Source organism: Spinacia oleracea, chromosome 4, assembly GCF_020520425.1.
Source record: "Spinacia oleracea cultivar Varoflay chromosome 4, BTI_SOV_V1, whole genome shotgun sequence".
NCBI classification, from domain to species: Eukaryota; Viridiplantae; Streptophyta; class Magnoliopsida; order Caryophyllales; family Amaranthaceae; genus Spinacia; species Spinacia oleracea.
In genome coordinates, this window is record NC_079490.1 from 15,301,867 (window position 1) to 15,325,228 (window position 23,362).

The 23,362-nt window shown below is 40.7% G+C and overlaps 1 protein-coding gene across 1 annotated transcript in view; it reads left to right on the top strand.

Annotated features, from left to right (window-relative positions):
- The window catches only part of LOC130471349 (SKP1-like protein 1A), a 29,285-nt gene extending 5,969 nt beyond the window's left edge, over positions 1–23,316 (top strand). The window contains exons 2-3 of the mRNA XM_056841409.1: positions 12,155–12,182; positions 23,119–23,316. Of these exons, the coding sequence (XP_056697387.1) occupies positions 12,155–12,182; positions 23,119–23,316 (226 nt within the window). The remainder of the gene's footprint in view (positions 1–12,154; positions 12,183–23,118) is intronic.
- The last annotated feature ends 46 nt before the right edge of the window (positions 23,317–23,362 follow it).

Below are 23,362 nucleotides of genomic sequence, written 5' to 3' on the forward strand. Positions count from 1 at the left end.
CAATTATTTGCTTATACATCACCCCGAGTCAGCAAGCTGGTAGTAGCCTTGCTGACCTACTTTAAGGGTTTGATTAGTTGACTTATAATTCCTCGATTTCATTTGATTTCATGGACCATAACAGGCCTGGCTCAAACGGCCTTTTGGGTTACCGATTGTTAGGTTATGATACATATGACAAAACATAAATCATGCGGAAAAACCTTAATGTCAGGAAACATATTATTTACACATAATCATTTAGCATAATTTAGGAGCATACACTTTGTAGCGTGCCCTCCCTAGCTGCGCCCGAACCGAACAAGAACAAGTCTTTAGGACTCCAAATGTCGTCCCTCCGTAGATAGTCCACAGTACGTCCTGATCCGCCTCAAGTTAGACCAACTAGAATCGCCCTTAAGGTTACTAGGAATTTCGGCTATTGTGTTTGCAAGTGTATGGCTGATTTTTCTTTCAAAAACTTACCCTTTGAATACTTCAATTGTGTCTATAAATTATGACCCTAGGCTCTTATTTATAGAGGTATGGAAAGGGAATTGGAATCCTAGTAGGATACGAATTATTTAAACTTAGAACCCTATAAGAACTCTAATTAATTAATTTATCCTTTTAGGAATAGGAATTTAATCATATACCAAATCCTAATAACTTTAGGAATCGTGCATGAACACAAACACACACACGCACGGCATCCACGAGGGCCGCCCATGCGCGTGCGTGCGAGCAGCAGCCAACGCCACGAGGCCCACACAGCCGTGGCCTTGGCGCGCGCTGGGCCTCCCTTGCGGTGGGCCTGGGCGCTGCCTTGGCTGGGCGTGTGGCGCGCGTTTGGCTTGCTGGGCGATGGCCCGGCTTCGTGTTGGGCCTTCGTCCGGCAGGCCTCGTCCGATGCTTATTCGTACGATACGCTTCCGATTAAATTCCCGGTTTCGGAATTCATTTCCGATACGAACAATATTTAATATTTCCGATTCCGGAATTATTTTCCGATTCCGATAATATTTCCGATTCTGACAATATTTCCGTTTCCGGCAATATTTCCGATTCTGGCAATATTTCCATTTCCGATAATATTTTCCGATACGTACCATGTTTCCGTTTTCGGCAACATCTACGACTTGGATAATATTTATATTTCCGATACGATCCATATTTCCGTTTCCGGCAATATCATCGTTTCCGGAGTATTCATTTCTTGCTTGTGACGATCTCAGCTCCCACTGAAACCAAGATCCGTCGATTCCGAATATCCATAGATGGAGTATTTAATGCCATTAAATACTTGATCCGTTTACGTACTATTTGTGTGACCCTACGGGTTCAGTCAAGAGTAAGCTGTGGATTAATATCATTAATTCCACTTGAACTGAAGCGGCCTCTAGCTAGGCATTCAGCTCACTTGATCTCACTGAATTATTAACTTGTTAATTAATACTGAACCGCATTTATTAGACTTAACATTGAATGCATACTTGGACCAAGGGCACTATTTCCTTCAGTCTCCCACTTGTCCTTAGGGACAAGTGTGCATTACCTAATTCCTTTGTCGCTCGATGCTTGCTCTTGAACATAAGGTAAGAGTTGTCATCCTTATTATGTCCAGAGGTGTTTCTCGGTTTCAGAGTTCAACTCATCAAATAAACAGATAATCATAGCCTATGATTCATCCGAGCATGGCCATGCATTTTACAGTTTCTAGCTCTCCGAGTGGCCTTGTACAATTTTTAAGCATCTCATCCTGGTTTATGGGAGGACAATCCCAATCTTGCGATCTTGAGATTAGACTTCGTTTGATAGGTGATTACCTGAGCGTTGCCTTTATAGCCTCCTTTTATAGTGCGACGGTTGGTCAACGTCAAAGTAAGCAGTTCTCAAACAAGTAATCTCAAATCACCCAGGTATTGAGGATTTAGTGTCTAATAATTTTAATGAAATTTACTTATGACAGATTTTCATCTCTTACAGTAAAGTTTCATAGGTCTGTCCGATACTAGTCTTCCCAAAGTAAGTATCTATGCAAATGATTATGACATTGCCATGTCCACATAGTTCAAGAAACAGAACTACTAGTCATTTTGCATTCTAGTCGTCTAACGTTTTCTATGCGTCCATCTTTATAGAAAACTCCGACCAGGGACCATTTTCAACTTTTGACATTCAAGTTCACTTGATAGACATTATTTAGTCACAGGACTGGTCCTGACATTTTATCTTGAATATATCGTCAAATTTGAAGGGACTCATCATTTAATAAACCACAAATTAAATGGAAAAATGAATTCTATTCATTTATTGTGAATGATTAACCAATAATGTTTTACAAAGAATTAAGGATTTTTTGTTATTAAACACCTTAAAAAAATCAACTTTTGTAATTAAACACCTTACTTAATTTAAATTATATATAAACACCTTAAAAAATACAAAATTTAGAATTCAACACCGGTTGACGGTTTCCGTTAGAAAAAAACGGAGGTGGGGCCCACACTTCATATACCCATCCAACTTTAACCTATATTCCATAGTTTCCCGCTTCTTATTTCTTCCCTTCCCCTGATCCCAGTTGTGTGTACTGCCTCTGCTTCTCAATCAATTCTCACCCACAATTATTTTTTATTTTCGATCTAATTCAAAGCAAAATTCAAAGATTGCCTTTTTCTATTGTGGAAATTCAACTTCAAAATCATTGAAGCTGGTGGACCAACAAGGTATGGGAGGCATCATCATCTCCATCAATGAGGGGACCATAAATTTTGTGTTTTCTGTCTAGATAAGGTACTTTAATGAACTTTTGCATCTTTTTGGTCCATAATTGTTAAAAGTAGTTGCCGTGTTGATGTTAATTTTGTCAGTTTCAAGGAGAATCTTTAAACCCTATATTCTGATAATTGGGGCAATGTGTGTGTGATTGTGCAATTAATAATAAATTAAGTTGGCAGTAATTGGGATAATCAATAATTGATTAATTAATCTCTTAATTTATTTTTGATTATTTATGCTTATTGTTAAACTGGTGTTATTTTACACTATCTGATATAGGGTTAGTTCTTGAATATGATTTATTTGAGTGTTTTTACTTTGATTATTGAAATTTTTCTTGTTTTCTTTACGTTTTTCAACAGGATGGAGAGTGAAGAACATGGTTATATTGATATTCTGATTAGGTTAGGGGGTGGGTTTAAACCTAAAAAATTCAAGAACAGGGAGTTAATTGTGTATGATGGTGGGTGGTATTATTGGAAAAAGAAAGCTAAAATTTCAGAAATGTGTGTTCAATATCTTAGGGAAGCAGTTATTCACGGGTTTGTGAAGTATAATGTGTCGGTGCCTAGGAAGTTTAACATTTGGTATAAGAAAAAGGGTCTGACTTTTACTACGGGTAAGAGGGAGGTAGTAAACTGGGATGAAGTGTAGGGGTTTTTAGAGACAGAAAATAAAGAGGGGCATCTTGAATTGTATTGCACTAGTGAGACATACCCTTCACCATTAAAAGTACTACCACCACATACCCAAACAAAACAGAAAAACCGTACCCAAAATAATCTAAAACAACACCTAGAACATGGGACGTGCCCTACATTGAGTCAATCCATTAGTCCACCACATAGAAGGAGCCCTAGGTTGAATGACAACTTTGCTACACCACTGAAAACTCCTAGGGTGAAATCAGTTGCTAGAAAAGGAAGTTCAAAGGGGAAGGGAAAAGAAAAGGTGAAGGAGGTGGGTGAGGGAGAAGGGAAAAGTAAAGCAAAAAAGGTGTTATTTAGGGATGAGGAAAGTGGATTTGGTTCCTCAAGTACGGAGTTCAGCAATCTTGAAATAGATTGGGAATTAGGTGAAGAGGAGGGCTATTATGATGATGAAGAACAATGGTTTATGCAATCGAAGCAAGACATTCTAAATGAGGTGAAAGATAGCTTTGTTATTGATGACGAGGGTAACAAAAACCAGAAAAAAAACCAGCAACTTGATGAAGACCTAGGCTGCAAGGAAGTACAGATTCAAGAAGAAATCGAAGGAGATTCTGATGAGCTTAAGAGTTTGGAAGGATCTGACGAAGACGAGGACAAGAGTCCATGGTTTAATTCAGTTGCTGATTTTACAAAGCCCGTGAAGTTAGCTGAAAAACTGAAATTCACATCTGTTAGTGTTCTTAGGAAAGCTCTAAGAAATCATGCAATAGAGAATAGGTACGAGTCTTATTTTTTACACAATGACGGTGATAGGATAACCACTTTTTGCAAGAATAGATGCGGGTGTGTGTGGGATCATAAGAGAAGTAAAATGCCTAAGTGTACTTGTGACGAGGGATATATGAAGTGCAAATTTAAGGTTCATGCTAAGAGGTTGCGGAATCAACAAACATGGCAGATTAAGTCTCTTATTCTACAGCATCGCTGTATGAGGTCCAAGATTAATTCAATGGTGACGGCAGAATACCTATCTGAAAGGTATTTGGAGGATTGGAGAAGCCAACCTGGAATGAAAATCTCTGACTTCCAGGAGAAGGTTTTGAAATATACCGGGATTCAGATTAGCTACACTCTAGCATGGCTAGCTAGAGGAAGGGCAAAGCTCACCATTTATGGTAGTGCAAGCGAGCAATATGCTAGGGAATGGGATTATGGGAAGGCCGTTTGGAAATACAACCCTGATAGTCGTTGTATCGTTTTAGTTGATGGTGTTGAGCAACCAGAACCACCATTATTTATGAGGATGTTCGTCAGCCTTGGTCCTCTTAGAGATGGGTTTGTAAGAGGTTGTAGGCCTCTCATAGGTGTGGATGGATGCCACCTTAAAGGGGCACACCCGGGTCAAATCCTTGTGGCAGTTGACAAGGACGGAAATAACAACTTGTTTCCATTTGCATGGGCCACAGTTGAGATTGAGAACAAGGAGACTTGGGTTTGGTTTTTGGACATTCTAATGATGGACTTAGGAACTGATAAAGGTGCTGGATTCACATTTATGTCTGAACGACAAAAGGTATTTTTTTTACTTTGTATGCTGCTGTTATGTGTGTGTTATGTTACAAATTTGTTGATGAATCTGTAATTTTTGTGTAAATGTGTAAGGGTCTGTTGGAAGCTTTCAAAGAAGTGGTTCCGAAGGCCGAGACAAGATATTGTGTGAGGCATATTTGGGCTAACTTTAAGCTTCAATATTGTGGGTCAACTTTCAAGGAGTTTTTTTGGAGTGCAGCTAGGGCTACTACTTTGGTTAGTTTTCCTGTTTTTTTTGTTTTTCTTCTGTTTTTATTCTACTGTTTTTTTGTGTGTGTGATTCTACTTCTTTTGACATTCTTCTGTTTTTATTCTACTGTTTCTTTTGTGTGATTCTAATGCTGCTTTTATTCTACTGTTTTTCTTCTGTTTTGACCACCAACTGGAGTTTATTTTTAGTAACATCAACAACTGCTTTCGAATACCTTAGTTTTGTTCTTGTTGTCATGTCTAACTTAGTATATACGTTGTATGATCAGCTTGACTTTGAGGTAGCAATGGAGTGCATCAAATTCTTATCAGAAGATGCATATTATTACCTTGACGATATCCCCCCGAAACATTGGTCTAGACATGCTTTTACCCCTAATTGCAAGTCCAACATGTTGTTGAACAATGTGTGCGAGACTTTCAACGCTGTTATTAAAGAAGCTAGGGATAAACCTATTATTACCCAAATGGAGTGGATGAGAAGATACATGATGAAAAGAAACCAGGAGAAATGGGAATCTGGCCAGAAAATGCAAGGGAAGTTAGTCCCTTATGTGAGCACAGTGTTCGATGGATTGGAAAAAACGGCTAGGTCTTGTAAAGTAGTTGCATCAAGAGGGGACACTTATGAGGTGCAGTTGAAGGATGATCAGGTTGTTGTAGACTTGGATGAAAAGACTTGTAGTTGTTATCAATGGGAGCTAACTGGAATACCTTGTGTACATGCCTTTGCATGTATTTTAGACAAAAGAGTTGACCCCGAGTTGTTTGTTCACCCTTATTACTTCACCTCCACCTATCGGTTAGCTTATGAAGCTCATATTAAGCCTATGCCTGGACCTAAACATTGGGAAAAGATGAATTTGAGAGAGCCACACCCAACAGCCTACAAAGTACAACCTAGAAGACCCAAATCCACAAAGAGGAAGCTTGAAAAGGGAGAGGGTACTTCACATGGAGGTGATCAGCAACCTAAGAAACTAAAAAGGAAGAATCAATGCAAAAAATGTGCTGGATTTGGGCATTATGCCAAAACTTGTGGGCTCCAACCAACAACAATGAAGGGGGAAGCAGCCACAAAATCTGCAGGCAGACCTCCACTACAAACACCATGAGTTTGTACGTAGAGGAAGAAAAGGGAAGAGAGAAATGCGAGAAAGGTTAGTGCAATTCTATTATATTTTGTGTGCACTGTTGTTTTGTTTTACACCTTAACCGATAACTTGCTTTCATTTATGAAAGGCTTCAGCAAGGGCAGGCCCTAATAGCATTGCAAATAGGACATTTCCTCAAGAAAGGAATCAAACCCAACCAACAGAAGAAACAACACCTTCATGGAGCCAAGCTTCCACAAGCACTGCACCTTCCCGCAAAAAGTTGTCAGTTTCTAGGAAAAACAACCTGACTCGGTGATTAGGTTCTAATTTGTGTACATTGGAATCATTATGATTCAACAAGTTTCTCTTTTGTAAGACTTGTTTGCAAAAACTTAGGATTTTTTGTGAACAACTTATTTTGGTGTCCGGTTGTAAGTGTCTATTTAACACAACTTACGATATTTGAACTACGATGTAAGTGCCTATTTAAGAGGCATTTTATATTAATTAATCCAATTATGGAAGTCTTTATTTGGGGCATTTTTCTATTTGTGTTGTTCCCTGTAATTCTGGTCTGCTGCATGACTGCATCATCAGTATACATTAGTTACTGCGTTCAATTACTCTGTAAGATGTAGGAGGAGTGTAGTCTAGCAGAAGGTTGGCACTTTACTGTATCTTTGGCTTTGGTATATTTTGTATGCATATGTTGACTGCAAGGTAGTAGCTGAAAGAGAATGGTGCATCTGCATTCTGCACAGGCTTTATAGGAGTTATAGGCTTTATAGGAGTTATATGCTTTATAGGAGAATGGTGCATCTGTATTCTGCACAGGCTTTACAGGTATTCTGCACCAGGAGTTATGCACAGACATTCTCCACTAGGAGTTATGAACAGGCATTCTCCACTAGGAGTTATGCAGGCATTCTCTTGCATTTGAGATGATTTGAGGCTTGTGCACAATTCTTCTAGGTTTAGTATCTTGTTTAGTAGATAGGTTGTACATTCTGATGCAGCTTCTAGAGTCCAAGCAATGGGAGATTGTCGTCATATGGAAGAGCCTTTGCTGATTCTTAACAGACGATCACGAACCAGTGACTATTATTATCAGCTGTCACAGGAGTTTGTAGCTGAACTCAAGAAGACCTGCTAAGTAACAAAAGCCAAAACTGCTAACCATTTCTTACTCATGTTGACTTTGTTAGTTATGTCGTTGAGACACAATAGGTTTTTCTTTTACAACCTATGTAGGATTCGAACCTACATCAATGTGCAATCGCACATTGCTCTACCATTGAGCTAATAGGCTTCCAAAAACTATTATAGTAGTATTGTTTTTGAGTAACAACCAGACAAAATCATAATCATTGACTATGGTTCATAAGGATATGTAAATGGCATAAATGTAAGAATATATAAATGGCATAAAGGTAAGAGTCCCAACAATGTCTTCAACTAGCTTATTCTTTGAAAGGACTTGTGAGCACAATCATGTCCTATCACTAACACTGAAGTGCAAAAGAAAAACAGGGATCGAAAATCATAATAGAATATAATTGTGCAAGTAAAGTAATATACAATAATGATAATTTACACAGAAACTCAAAGAGTTGAGTTAAAGGGGAACTGACCCCTGTGATTAAACCGTGAGTAACTAGCATCTTTTCTCTTTCAGATGAACTTATGAATTGCATATTCCCTACAATTGTCAAATAAAACGGTATGTATTAGGTGATAATCAAGGTAATTACCACTCAATAAGCTTAATTTGACAAACCAACTAACATTCACAAAATCCCCAATTCGATTTTCATATGAACCCTAATTTTTCACTAACTCAAATTAGGGGTTATTTCACCAATTACAATAGGATTTCAGCAACTCAAGCATTATAAATCATAAATTCGAAAGAATTATACAGAAAAAGTCGTTTAATTTTCACTGAATAACACCTCAATTTCAATTTCAATTTCTAAATTATCAATATTCATAAGAAATTAATAACTAAATACTCTTAATTCATACCTGACAGTAGCTTGATTATTCTCTTTCTTCCCTTGATTGATTAGAAACGTAATCCCTCTTTCAATTTCAGGAACTTGAAGGCAATTATTTTTTGGAGATGTTGAAACAGGAGAGTAAGAAGCGCAGGGGGGAGAAATTAGAACAAGAGGACGAAAATAAACTAAGAATCGTGGAAGGAAACTAAAGTTGGATGGGTATATGAAGTGTGGGCCCCACCTCCGTTTTTTCTAACGGAAACCGTCAACCGGTGTTGAATTCTAAATTTTGTATTTTTTAAGGTGTTTATATATAATTTAAATTAATTAAGGTGTTTAATTACAAAAGTTGGTTTTTTTAAGGTGTTTAATGACAAAAATTCCAAGAATTAAACTCTAAAACTTCAAAACATTAAATAAGGACATCAAAGCCATTCTCCAATTTGCTTGATTCCCATAGCTGCAGTGTGCGAGTTGTGCTTCGCCTGCGGCAGAGGTTTAGTCAATGGATCTGATATGTTGTCATCAGTTCCAATCTTGCTTATCTCGACTTCTTTTCTTTCAACGAACTCTCGTAGAAGGTGAAATCTACGAAGTACATGCTTGACTCTTTGGTGGTGTCTAGGCTCCTTTGCCTGTGCAATAGCTCTGTTATTATCACAATACAGGGCTATTGGTCCTTTAATGGAGGGGACTACACCAAGTTCACCTATGAACTTCCTTAGCCATATAGCTTCCTTTGCTGCTTCATGTGCAGCAATGTACTCCGCTTCAGTTGTAGAATCCGCAATGGTGCTTTTCTTAGCACTTTTCCAGCTTACTGCACCTCCGTTGAGGCAGAAGACAAACCCAGACTGTGATCTGAAATCATCTTTGTCGGTTTGGAAACTTGCGTTCGTATAGCCTTTAACAATTAATTCATCATCTCCACCATAGACCAGGAAGTCATCTTTGTGCCTTTTCAGGTACTTCAGAATGTTCTTGGCAGCAGTCCAATGTGCCTTTCCTGGGTCTGACTGGTATATGCTCGTAGCACTGAGTGCGTACGCAACATCCGAGCGTGTACATATCATAGCATACATTATTGAACCAATCAATGATGCATATGGAATCCCATTCATTCGTCTACGCTCATCAAGTGTTTTTGGGCACTGAGTCTTGCTTAGAGTCATTCCATGAGACATGGGTAGGTAGCCTCTCTTGGAGTCTGCCATCTTGAACCTATCTAGTACTTTATTGATATAAGTGCTTTGACTAAGTCCAAACATCTTTTTAGATCTATCTCTGTAAATCTTGATGCCCAATATGTACTGTGCTTCTTCTAGATCCTTCATCGAAAAACATTTCCCAAGCCAAATCTTGACAGAGTTCAACATAGGAATGTCATTTCCGATAAGTAATATGTCATCGACATATAATACTAGGAAAGCAATTTTGCTCCCACTGACCTTCTTGTATACACAAGATTCGTCTGCGTTCTTGATGAAACCAAAGTCACTGACTGCTTCATCAAAACGTATATTCCAGCTCCTGCATGCCTGCTTCAATCCGTAGATTGATTTCTTTAGCTTGCATACCTTTTTAGCATTCTTTGGATCCTCAAAACCTTCAGGCTGTGTCATAAACACAGTTTCTGTTAAAACACCGTTTAAGAAAGCGGTTTTGACATCCATCTGCCATATTTCGTAATCGTAATATGCAGCGATTGCTAACATTATCCGAATAGACTTTAGCATTGCAACTGGTGAAAAGGTTTCATCGTAATCCACACCGTGGACTTGCCTGTAACCTTTTGCAACCAATCTAGCTTTGAAAACTTCAAGTTTCCCATCCTTGTCCTTTTTCAGTTTGAAAATCCATTTGCTTCCAATGGCTTGGTAGCCATCTGGCAAATCGACCAAATCCTATACTTGGTTTTCAGACATGGAGTCTAATTCAGATTGCATGGTTTCATGCCATTGCTTGGAGCTAGGGCTCGTCATAGCTTGTTTGTAAGTCGCAGGTTCATCACTTTCAAGTAATAGAATGTCATAGCTCTCGTTCGTCAAAATACCTAAGTACCTTTCCGGTTGAGATCTATATCTCTGCGATCTACGCGGGGTTACATCTCTAGATTGACCATGATTCTCACCAGATACTTCTAAAGATCTCTGAGTTTCATCTTGAATGTCATCTTGAGCATTCTCTAGAGTTTGTTTTTCGACTCGAATTTCTTCGAGGTCTACTTTTCTCCCACTTGTCATTTTGGAAATGTGATTCTTTTCCAAAAAGATACCATCTCGAGTAACAAACACCTTGTTCTCATATGTATTGTAGAAGTAATACCCCTTTGTTTCCTTTGGATAGCCCACAAAGATACATTTGTCAGATTTTGGATGAAGTTTGTCTGAAATTAATCGTTTGACGTATACTTCACATCCCCAAATCTTAAGAAAAGACACATTTGGAGGCTTTCCAAACCATAACTCATATGGAGTCTTTTCAACAGCTTTAGACGGAGCTCTATTTATAGTGAGTGCAGCTATATTTAGTGCATGTCCCCAAAATTCTATTGGAAGTTCGGCCTGACCTATCATTGACCTAACCATGTCTAGCAAGGTTCTGTTCCTCCGTTCCGACACACCGTTCCATTGTGGTGTTCCAGGAGGAGTCAATTCTGTTAGAATTCCACATTCTTTCAGATGGTCATCAAATTCATAGCTCAGATATTCACCGCCTCTATCAGACCGCAGTGCTTTAATCTTCTTGCCTAATTGATTCTCTACTTCACTCTGAAATTCCTTGAATTTGTCAAAGGATTCAGACTTATGCTTCATTAGGTAGACATAACGATATCTACTGAAGTCATCAGTGAAAGTGATAAAGTAGCTGAAACCACCCCTAGCATTTGTACTCATTGGTCCACATACATCTGTATGGATTAAACCCGATAGTTCAATTTCTCTTTCTCCAACTTTAGAGAAAGGTTGCTTTGTCATTTTGCCAAGTAAACATGATTCGCACTTACCATAATCCTCTAAGTCAAATGGTTCTAGAATTCCTTCTTTTTGAAGTCTTTCCATGCGTTTCAAGTTAATATGGCCTAATCGACAATGCCACAGATAGGTGAGATCCGAATCATCCTTTTTGGCCTTTTTGGTATTTATGTTATAAACTTGTTTGTCGTGATCTAATAAATAAAGTCCATTGACTAATCTAGCAGATCCATAAAACATCTCTTTAAAATAAAACGAACAACTATTGTCTTTTATACAAAGGAAAATCCCTTAGCATCTAAGCAAGAAACAGAAATGATGTTTTTAGTAAGACTTGGAACATGGAAACACTCTTCCAGTTCCAAAACTAGCCCAGAGGGCAACGACAAATAATAAGATCCTACAGCTAATGCAGCAATTCGTGCTCCATTTCCCACTCGTAGGTCGACTTCACCCTTGCTTAACTTTCTACTTCTTCTTAGTCCCTGTGGATTGGAACATAAGTGTGAGCCACAACCTGTATCTAATACCCAAGAAGTTGAAATAGCAAGTATACAGTCTATAACGAAAATACCTGAAGATGGAACAACTGTTCCGTTCTTCTGATCTTCCTTTAGCTTCAAGCAATCTCTCTTCCAATGCCCCTTTTTCTTGCAGTAGAAGCATTCGGATTCAGAAGTGGGTTGACTCACCTTCCTCTTTTCAGACTTGGCGCCAGTTTGCTTAGTTGGGCTGGCCTTGTTGCCACCTTTTTTTAGCATTCCTCTTCTTTCCAGATTTCTTGAACTTGCCCCCACGCACCCTAAGCACATCTTGCTTATCACTTTTGAGCGTCTTTTCAGCGGTCTTCAGCATACCGTGAAGCTCAGTGAGCGTTTTGTCCAGACTATTCATACTGTAGTTCAGTTTGAACTGATCATACCCGTTATGAAGAGAATGGAGGATGGTGTCTACAGCCATTTCCTGAGAGAATTGCTGATCCAGCCAACTCATATTCTCAATGAGTCCAATCATTTTGAGAACATGTGGACTTACGGGCTCGCCTTTCTTGAGCTTGGTCTCAAGAATTTGCCTATGAGTCTCGAATCTTTCGACCCGAGCCAGATCTTGGAACATGTTATTTAACTCACTGATGATCGTGAAAGCATCTGAGTTGATGAACGTTTTCTGTAGATCTGCACTCATGGTTGCAAGCATTAGACATTTCACATCCTTGTTGGCATCAATCCAACGATTGAGGGCTGCCTGAGTGACCCCTTCGCCTGCGGCTTCGGGCATCGCCTCTTCCAGGACATACTCCTTTTCTTCCTGCATAAGAACTATTTGCAAGTTCCTTTGCCAGTCAAGGAAGTTTTTCCCGCTCAACTTCTCCTTTTCGAGAATTGATCGAATGTTGAATGAATTGCTGTTTGCCATAATTAAAACTACAATTGAAAAGAATAAACAAATAAATAACCATTCACAGTTTTTCTTAATAAACTTAAATTCTAGCATACATGCATAATTCAATGTTCATTAAGCATTTTATTCAAGTTATGTGTTCCGGCAGGTGTGAATAAAATGATTCCAAAACCCTAAATTCCATTGAAGAATTAAGCACATTATGTATTTAGACTCAATTCTAAAATCTTTTAGGTAAGCAAAAGCATTTTGCTAATAGTCTAGAAACTACTCTTGGTTGATAGGTACGTCTAAGAACTTATCGATTTTGCCACGACATAAAAGGACTCCTTACTTATATCGTTGAGTTTCACCAAAACTAACATGTACTCACAATTATTTGTGTACCTTGCCCCTTTAGGACCAATAAGTAACACCTCACTGAGCGAAAACTATTACTAGATTGATGTAAAGGATATCCAATCAAGTGTTTATTTTTGCATGGCACCTTTTAACTCAATTTTTTTTAAGTTTGGAACTTAAGGCTCTTACTATGTTGGTTAGATTTTAAGTGAACTAAAATCCTTAATCATGCAACATAATCAAGCTTTGATCTCATGCATATTTAAGACATATTTAAAAGCAATAAATAACTTAAAACATGCATAAGATAAATGTGATCTAGTATGGCCCGACTTCATCTTGAAGCTTCAACTTCAAAGTCCGTCTCGAAAATGGTAACTTCGTCTTGAATTTCACCGTGGGAGGCGCCATTTTCTTCAAATAGGATAAGCTATAATTAAACTAATTACAACTATTTGATGGTACGCAGACCATATTTGAATTGAAAAACAATTTTGGTACTTTAGACCAATTACATTCAAATTAATGGTACGCAGACCATGTTTTCTATCCTATTTGGGCCATACTAGTCACTTCATAACCTGCAAAACAGTACATATACAATATATACCATTCACCCATTCATTATCATGAATGGCCCACATAGCTGGTTAGTAAAACACATTATGCATCACATAAATATTTGCAGCAATTAATTAAGGGCACCAATAATCTACCAATTATTCAGTCCTTATTAATTCTAATCAAGTTGTTTAACCTTAAGGGATTTGTAGACCTAATCAAGAGTTTATGACTAAAAATGCTCCCACTTAAAACAATAAATTCATATGCTTTACTAATTTTAAACATAAAAATGTATTTCTAGTCTAACCAGAAACATACAAATTTAATTAAAATTTAAAGCTTATAAAAATTTATAATCGAATCCATTAATTTAATTTATTTCAGTTTGAATTAAACGAATTTAAATTAATTCAAGATTTAATTTTAGTAAAATAATTAGTATAAATAAAATTTATAATAATTATAATATTCAAAATTAAAATCCAAGAAAACAATTTAAATTTCGAAATTTTAAAATTAATTAAAATCGTTTCCGAACTGAAAATCAAAAATTAAATTCAAAGCGCATCAATCGGGTCAAGACGAGGCCATGGGCTTGCGCCCATGCCCCGTCGAGTCCTCGAGGCATCATCGCCCTTCACGAGTGATCGCACGGAAAGGCTCGAGCAGCTGCCACGCGCAAACGCTGCAAGCCGAGCCACGCTTGCGCGCAGCATCGCTCGCTGCTTCGTATCGCAGCAGTTGCTTGGCGAGGCTGGGCGAGGCAGCGCTCGTGCCGCGAGGCACCACTCGCTGCCCTCGCGCGCGCGCCTGCCATTCTCGCTCGCCTTGCTCCTTCGCCCATCCACCCATGCAGCAACGATGTGCTCGCTCGCTTGCTCGCGCAAGCATGCGCTCGAGGCAACGCGTGTTGGCGCGCTGAGCTGCGATCGCTGGGCGACCAGCTCTCGCCCTCGCGCGCGCGCCTCTGCTTGTACCGTGCCATCGCTGCTCGCCCATCCCCCACATGCGCACAGCGCTCGACACAAGGCAGGGCTGCTGCCTTGTGCTCGCGCGCCATCGCCTTGCTCGTTGCATTCGTACCGCATGGGCGACGAGCTCCCTTGCTCGTCGTCGCATGCCCGCACTATACAACACCCCTTAAGGGTAACACGTAACTTCCATTGCTTTGTGCGTGCAAGTTTTATGAGCGATTGCATAAAAATTTAAAATGTTTAATTCAAAATTAATGACAAATTAATAATATATATTAATTTCATAATTTTAGGGCGAAAAATCGAAAATTTATTAATCAATTAATTTCCGATTAACATGGATTCAAATCTATGTCATAAAAATTAAAAATTTAACATAAATTAACAATTTTTATGGTGGATTTTAATCATAGATACCTAATTAAACTATTAATTAATTATGAAAATCAAATTAATTCTAAATTATTCGAATTTCAACAAATTAATCATAATTACGAATTAGGTTGTATAGTTAACAAGGCTAGGCATTCAAACTTGTTAAACATATACTGTAGGTCAATCAAAAATTCAAGATTTATCAACAAGAATCGCAAATACTTAGTTTAACATCTTAAATTTACAAACTTTTGCGTACGAAAAACTAAAACCTCTGAAAAGTCATAGTTGGGCTTTGAATTTGGGAATTCTGGGTTCGGCCGAAAATTATTATTTTTGTCAAAATTTTAGAATGCCTTTTACATGCGGAATTGACACAAAAATCACTCGATTTGGATGAGTAACGAAGAAACTGCCGAAAAACTGCGTACATATAATTAAATAAACGCAATTTGCAATTAATTAACAATTACGAAAATTAATCACCCCTTTTAATTCTTTACAAATTTGTAATTTTTAACCATGTTCATGCAATTTAGATTATGAAAATAATAAGAGGCTCGGGATACCACTGTTAGGTTATGATACATATGACAAAACATAAATCATGCCGAAAAACCTTAATGCCAGGAAACATATTATTTACACATAATCATTTAGCATAATTTAGGAGCATACACTTTGTAGCGTGCCCTCCCTAGCTGCGCCCGAACCGAACAAGAACAAGTCTTTAGGACTCCAAATGTCGTCCCTCCATAGATAGTCCACAGTACGTCCGGATCCGCCTCAAGTTAGACCAACTAGAATCGCCCTTAAGGTTACTAGGAATTTCGGCTATTGTGTTTGCAAGTGTATGGCTGATTTTTCTTTCAAAAACTTACCCTTTGAATACTTCAATTGTGTCTATAAATTATGACCCTAGGCTCTTATTTATAGAGGTATGGAAAGGGAATTGGAATCCTAGTAGGATACGAATTATTTAAACTTAGAACCCTATAAGAACTCTAATTAATTAATTTATCCTTTTAGGAATAGGAATTTAATCATATACCAAATCCTAATAACTTTAGGAATCGTGCATGAACACAAACACACACACGCACGGCAGCCACGAGGGTCGCCTATGCGCGTGCGTGCGAGCAGCAGCCCACGCCACGAGGCCCACACAGCCGTGGCTTTGGCGCGCGCTGGGCCTGCCTTGCGGTGGGCCTGGGCGCTGCCTTGGCTGGGCGTGTGGCGCGCGTTTGGCTTGCTGGGCGATGGCCCGACTTCGTGTTGGGCCTTCGTCCGGCAGGCCTCGTCCGATGCTTATTCGTACGATACGCTTCCAATTAAATTCCTGGTTTCGGAATTCATTTCCGATACGAACAATATTTAATATTTCCGATTCCGGAATTATTTTCCGATTCCGATAATATTTCCGATTCTGACAATATTTCCGTTTCCGGCAATATTTCCGATTCTGGCAATATTTCCATTTCCGATTCTGGCAATATTTCCATTTCCGATACGTACCATGTTTCCGTTTCCGGCAACATCTACGACTTGGATAATATTTATATTTCCGATACGATCTATATTTCCGTTTCCGGCAATATCATCGTTTCCGGAGTATTCATTTCTTGCTTGTGACGATCTCAGCTCCCACTGAAACCAAGATCCGTCGATTCCGAATATCCACAGATGGAGTATTTAATGCCATTTAATACTTGATCCGTTTACGTACTATTTGTGTGACCCTACGGGTTCAGTCAAGAGTAAGCTGTGGATTAATATCATTAACTCCACTTGAACTGAAGCGGCCTCTAGTTAGGCATTCAGCTCACTTGATCTCACTGAATTATTAACTTGTTAATTAATACTGAACCGCATTTATTAGACTTAACATTGAATGCATACTTGGACCAAGGGCACTATTTCCTTCACCGATTACAGTCGGTGTTTTTATACATAGAATTTTCTAAGGACGCTGGCGTTCCACGAGTTTTTCAATGCTACTCCCCCCATGTCCATCAGCCTAAATGCTCCTGGCACGATTTCTTCCCATATCTGATATGGCTCCTCCCAGTTTGGGGTTAATTTTCCTTGAACCTTTGCCTTGCCCGTAGCTGCAGTTCTTCGTAACACCAGGTCTCCTAGTTCCAGCTGCCTGTGTTTTACTCTCTTGTTGTAAGCCTTACTGATACGCTGTTTGTATGCCGCTGACCTGATTTCTGCTCCGAGTCTAATCTCTGGGAAGAAATCCAGCTCCTGCCTTAACAATTGGTCGTTCTTATCTTCTTCATAATGCTGGATCCTGAATGTGGGTAATCCTACTTCTGCCGGTATCACTGCTTCTGATCCGAAACATAGACGGAATGGGCTCTCTCCCGTTGCTTCCATGACAGTGGTTCTATTACCCCAAAGTATTTGTGGAACAATATCGGCCCAACCAGCCTTATAGTCATCCAGCTTCTTTCTCATTGCTGCCAATATCTGCTTGTTGGCAGCTTCTGCCTGCCCATTACTTTGAGGATGGCAAACAGAAGAGTAGGCAAACTTTACTTTGTACAGACTCAAGAAACTTTGCACTGGCGAGCAATCAAACTGTACCCCATGGTCCATGACGATTGCCATTGGTGATCCAAACCTTGTGATTATATTTTTCCATATGAACTTTTTGATCTGATTCGCCGTTATCTTTGCCACTGGTTCTGCCTCTATCCATTTGGTGAAATAATCGACTGCCACTATCAAAAAATTTCTTCCACCAGATGCCGTTGTGAATGGTCCCAGAATGTCCATTCCCCACTGGGCGAATGGTATTGGATTTAGGATTGGCATAAGATCGTTTGCAGGACGATTGATGACTGCCGAGAAAACTTGACATTTTTCACATTTCTTGACGTATTCTTGTGCGTCTGTTAACATTGTCGGCCAGTAGTATCCTTGCCTTTGGCATACTAGTGCAAGGGTTTTTCCTTCCTGATGATTTCCACAAATTCCCTCATGCATTTCTTCTATCAGCCGTGCAGATTCATACACTGATATGCACCGTAACAAAGGCAAACTGAAACCCCGTTTGTAGAGTTGACCTCTGATGATTATGAACCAGCATGAGTTCCTCGCCAGCCTTCTTGCCTCCGTTTTTCTATAGGCAGTGTTCCATCTCTCTTGTATGTCCACATAGTGTCATACCATTCAGGTTGGCTCGTGATTACCATGACTTCTTTCCCCACTACCTCCGTACTCCTTCGATGCATGACTTCCATCATTACTGATTTGATCAGAATACTTGAGCTGGCCAGTTTTGACAGGGAGTCTGCCAACATGTTCTCCGATCAGGGCACTAATCTTATTTCGAAACTTTCCAACTGTGCCACCGACTGTTTAAGTTTTTCGGCGTATCATTTCATGGATTCTTCCTTCGTTTCATACTCTCCTGAGAACTGGTTGGCTACCAACTGTGAGTCGGTTGTGAGTATGAGCCTACGAGCACTAGCTGTCATGCAAATCTGTATACCAGCAATTGCAGCTTCGTATTCTGCCTCGTTGTTTGACGCCTGGAAAGAGAACTTAATAGCATACTCGAACTAGTCTCCTTCTGGTGAAGTAATTATTACCCCGCTCCTACCCCTGACTTGGTAACAGAGCCGTCTACTGATACTTCCCATTTTCCTTCCTCTATTTCCTCCTCCTGATATGATGCTTCGACTATGAAGTCAGATAGTGATTGGGCTTTTATAGCTGTTCTGGGCCGATATTCCATGTGAAATTCTGACAATTCAATCGCCCATTTTAGGAGTCTACCTGATGTGTCCATTTTTGCATTGCTTTCTCCAGTGGGTAGTTTGTGAGGACTTCAATTCCGTGTGCATCAAAGTAGGGTCTCGGTTTTCTGGCTGCAATCAGCATTGCCAGTCCCAACTTTTCTATCAAAGAGTATCTCGTTTCTGCTTCTTGCAAGATGTGGCTGACAAAGTACACTGGTATCTGTGCTTTATCCTTCTCTTTGATCAGTACCGCTGCTACTGTGTGCTGAGAAGCAGATATGTATAGCTGCAGCGTGTCTCCCTCCTCTGGTCGGGCTATCGTGGGTAAGGCTTGCAGGTGCCGTTTTACAGCCTCAAAAGCTTCTTTTATGTTTCTCCCCACTTGAATTTTTTGTTTTGTTTTAATACGTTGAAGAAAGGCAACGACTTATCTGCTGATTTGCTAATGAACCGGGTCAATGCAGCCATTCTTCCTGTTAACTTTTGCACGTCTTTTATGCAACCGGGCTCTGGTAGGTTCATAATTGCTTCTACCTTATCTGGGTTGGCATCAATTCCCCTTTCGCTTACTAGGAAACCCAAGAACTTTCCTGATCGGACCCCGAATACACATTTCTTGGGGTTTAACTTCATCCTAAACTTCCTCAGTGTTTCGAAGGTTTCTCTCAAATCATCAATGTGGTCGCTGGCCAATCGGCTTTTAACTATCGAGTCATCCACATATACTTCTATGTTTCTCCCTTTCTGAGAAGCAAATACCCTATCCACTAGCTTCTGGTAAGTTTCTCCTGCATTTTTCAACCCAAATGGCATAGCTTTGTAACTGTAAACCCCCGTATCTGTGATGAAGGCAGCCTTCTTTCTATCGGCCTTACACAAACTGATTTGGTGATACCCTGAGAAGGCATCCAGGAAACTCAACAGAGCATGGCCACTGGTCGAATCTACCAGTCTATCTATTCGTGGCAACGGATAGCAGTCCTTGGGGCTTGCCCCATTCAGGTTGGTAAAATCCACGCACATTCGCCAACTGCCATTTGACTTTTTTACCATGACCACGTTGGCCATCCATTCGGGGTAGTCACAAACTTCTATGAACCCTGCTTCCAGCAACTTTTCCACTTCCTCTCTTATTGCAATGTTTTTTTCATTGGAGAAATTTCTCTTCTTTTGCTTTACCGGCCTGACTGACTTGTCCACATTTAGACGATGCACTATAATGTCTGGGCTGATACCAGGCATTTCATCTGCAGAGAAGGCGAACACATCTGCATGTTCTCGCAGTAGGCCGATAAGATTGATCTGCTGATCTGTTTCCATGTCAGCACCTATTCGTACCGTTTTCTCCGGAACTCCTTCTATCAACTCAATTTCTCGCGTTTCTCCATCTGCAGCCGGCCTTGGGATGCAAGCAGGGCTTTCATCAAAATTTTCCATACTGAGATCCCCTCTCTTTCTTTTAGCTGGCATGTTTGCTTCTCGGGCGAGGATGGTTTTCGGCACCATCCTTCCTGGTGCCTTTATAGCTGTCAGATAACAAGATCTGGCAGTCTCTTGGCTGCTATGTACTCTTTCCGTTCTTTCCAGATTCGAGAGATATATCATAGTCAAATGATAGGTAGACACCACTGCCTGCGCGTCATGGATAAACGGCCGACCAATTATTACGTTGTATGCTGCTGGTACCTTTATCACCAAAAAATCTACCATTAAGTCCCTGGCTGATATTCCTCTACCCACTTGAACCGGTAAACGGATACTGCCCTCGGGGTAGACGCTGGCTCCAGAGAATCCGATAACGGGATAGTTTACCCTTGCTAATTCTCCGTGGTCTATGTTCAACTGGGTGAAAGCTTCCCATAATATGATGTTCGCAGAACTGCCTCCATCAATCAGACATCTCTTGACGGGGAAGTTCGCTATATCGAGCTCCAGTACCAGCGGGTCATCATGGGGGTATATGATGCCGCGACAATCCTCCGAAGTGAACGTGATGACCGGTAAGGGGGTTGGTTCCGGCCATTTCCTTGCACTATGGTAACTCACCAGGTGCCGGTGCTCCTCTAGATTCTTTATTGCCCCGCTAACTGTACCTCCATGCACGGGCCCTCCTGAGATCACCCAAATAGTGGGTCTTTTTCCTCTGTTAGCCCCTTCTTTACTCGTTTCCGGTAATGACCGGATTTCTTGTCGGGGTGGTCATGCTTGTTCAATCCTACCAGCGGGCTGTGAATACCCCGGCTGAGTAGGTATGTATGGGGCATGACTATGTGAACTGTCCTGCCTATTATTTCCTCCCTGGCCCTCTTGCCGGACCCTGTACTGGGACAGGTATCCCCTCCTTACCAGCTCTTCGATGTTATCTTTTAACTCTTTACAATGTTCCGTGTAATGACCATGATCATTATGAAAAGCACAAAAATTCTTATTGTTACCTGGAGCATCCAGCGGTAACGGCTTTCTCCATGCTGCTGATTTGTTTACTGCGTAGACAGTGGCTCTAGCGATGTTAAGTGGAGTGTACACCTGATAAGCCCCTACCGACTGTCTATTCTGGTATCCTCCTCTCTGCTGATGACCCTCCTTTCTACTGTTATCTTTTCGGTAGCTGTGTTGCTGTATGGGAATATGATCCTTCCTGGCCGATTGTACTGCCTGATTTCCCACTATGGGTGATATTAGCATCAACTCATCACTTCTGATATGCTCATTTGCTTTTCTCAAGGCCTCCCCCAGCGAGGTGAATGATTTTCTTCCCAGGTACCTTTTGAACTCGCATTCTTGCATTCCTCTCAATAGAGCCAAAAATGCTATTTCTTGCTGTAAGTCTGGTATGGTGATGGATTCGTTGTTAAACCGGGTAAGGTACTCTCTCGGTGGCTCTTTCGGCCTTTGCGAGATTGACATCAACTCTCCGGATGTTTTCTTTTGTTCAACTTTGCTAATGAATTGCCTCACGAAGTCTTCTTGTATCTGTCAAAAGCTAAATATCGATCCTGCCGGCAACTTCTTATACCAATCGGCTGCCACCCCTGACAAGGTGGTTTGGAACACTTTGCACCACATGGCATCAGAGTCAGAATACAGAATCATGTGTTGTTCGAAGGCGGTGGAATGATTTTCGGGGTCTGTGGTCCCATTGTATTTGCACGTCGGCATCTTTACCTTCTCCATAGGCTGTTCCAGAATACCCCTGCACAGCGGGGAGTCTTTGGGATGTATGGTTCGTCTCATCGGCTCCTGATGAGGCATATATCCTTCGTATCTATTCCACCCAGGTTGTGGAGATTGCACGATGTACTCCTCGTGGTACGGCGTCGATTCCCTACTAGCAGGAACCGACCCCTCTTGCTCTGATATTGACTCTCGGCGTCTAGTGGACCTTTCTCTGTGTCGAGAACTATGCCTTTTTCTTCTGCTCGGGTTTTCACTGCAGACAAGTATTAGTTCTGGTTGTACTGGTAGCACAACTTCATGTTCTAGTGTTTCATAGAGATTCCTAACTGGCATCGCACTTGGGCGACTACCGGTAACCACGATCTGATTTCCTTCTGTCCTCCCCGAGGACAGTTCAGCCATTGCCTTCATGACAGCCGAAGCCTTCAGAAGCTGTTGTGGTGTGAACCTTTGGGACAACGCCGAGAGGTTGCTCTATATCTGTGGGGGGATGGAGAATTTTGTGCCCTTTCCTCCAAGGACGTCTCATCCTCTATGAGCACGTCGTTCGGGTTTTTAAAACCTGGGGGGGAATGCTTATCTTTGATTTGAGTACTTTTGGGGGAGGATTGGGAAGTGGCGTGATTTGGCTGGTTGAGACAGGTAAGAGAGAAGGTTTGACTGTCGTGGTTTGTGCTACTGGTGTTGGGGTGATTAGTGCGTATTGTGGAAGATTGTTGTTTTTTCTAGATTTTTTGTTATTGGTATCCATGGTGGCTGATTAGTTTGACAAGATTGGGAAGTCCCCTCCTTATAGCGCCAATTGTTCCGGTAAGGATTGGGAACGGTTGGAGAGGTCTTGCTGATTGTGTGGTGCTGTTATCCTGATGATATCCTGCGCATGTAACAAAGATGAACTAGCCTCGAGGGTGATTCAAGGATCCCCCCTCCGATGCTAAAGTCAGATATGGTAAGTAATAAGTATTTTAGGTTTAGTGAAAATGATTGTGATTGCGTACCTTTTGTAATAAATGAAGCCCATATATATAGGCGCGGGTCGGGTGTACGGATAGTTGGGTCCTACCCGATTGATAGCGACCCGTTGACTTCTTGATTGATCACGTGCCGCCTCCCTACCGGCCTTCTGGAGATGCTGGTAAGGATTCATAGCTGCCGGTAAGGATTATTGGCCAGTATCCTTAACTGGTTGGGGGTGTTACCAGCCTGCTGGTAGCACACCCGTACACTAAGTTTGCTGATGTTGACCAGAATACCCTGTTCGACTTGATCTTGGCTGCTAACTACCTGGATATCAAGAGTCTGCTGGACTTAACCTGCCAAACTGTGGCCGATATGATCAAAGGCAAGACCCCGGAGGAGATTAGGAAGACCTTCCATATCAAGAACGACTTCGCCGAAGAAGAGGAGGCCGCGATTAGGAAGGAGAACCAGTGGGCCTTTGAATGATCCAACTTAATTATATTGCATTTGCAGCCGCCATTAATTCACTACA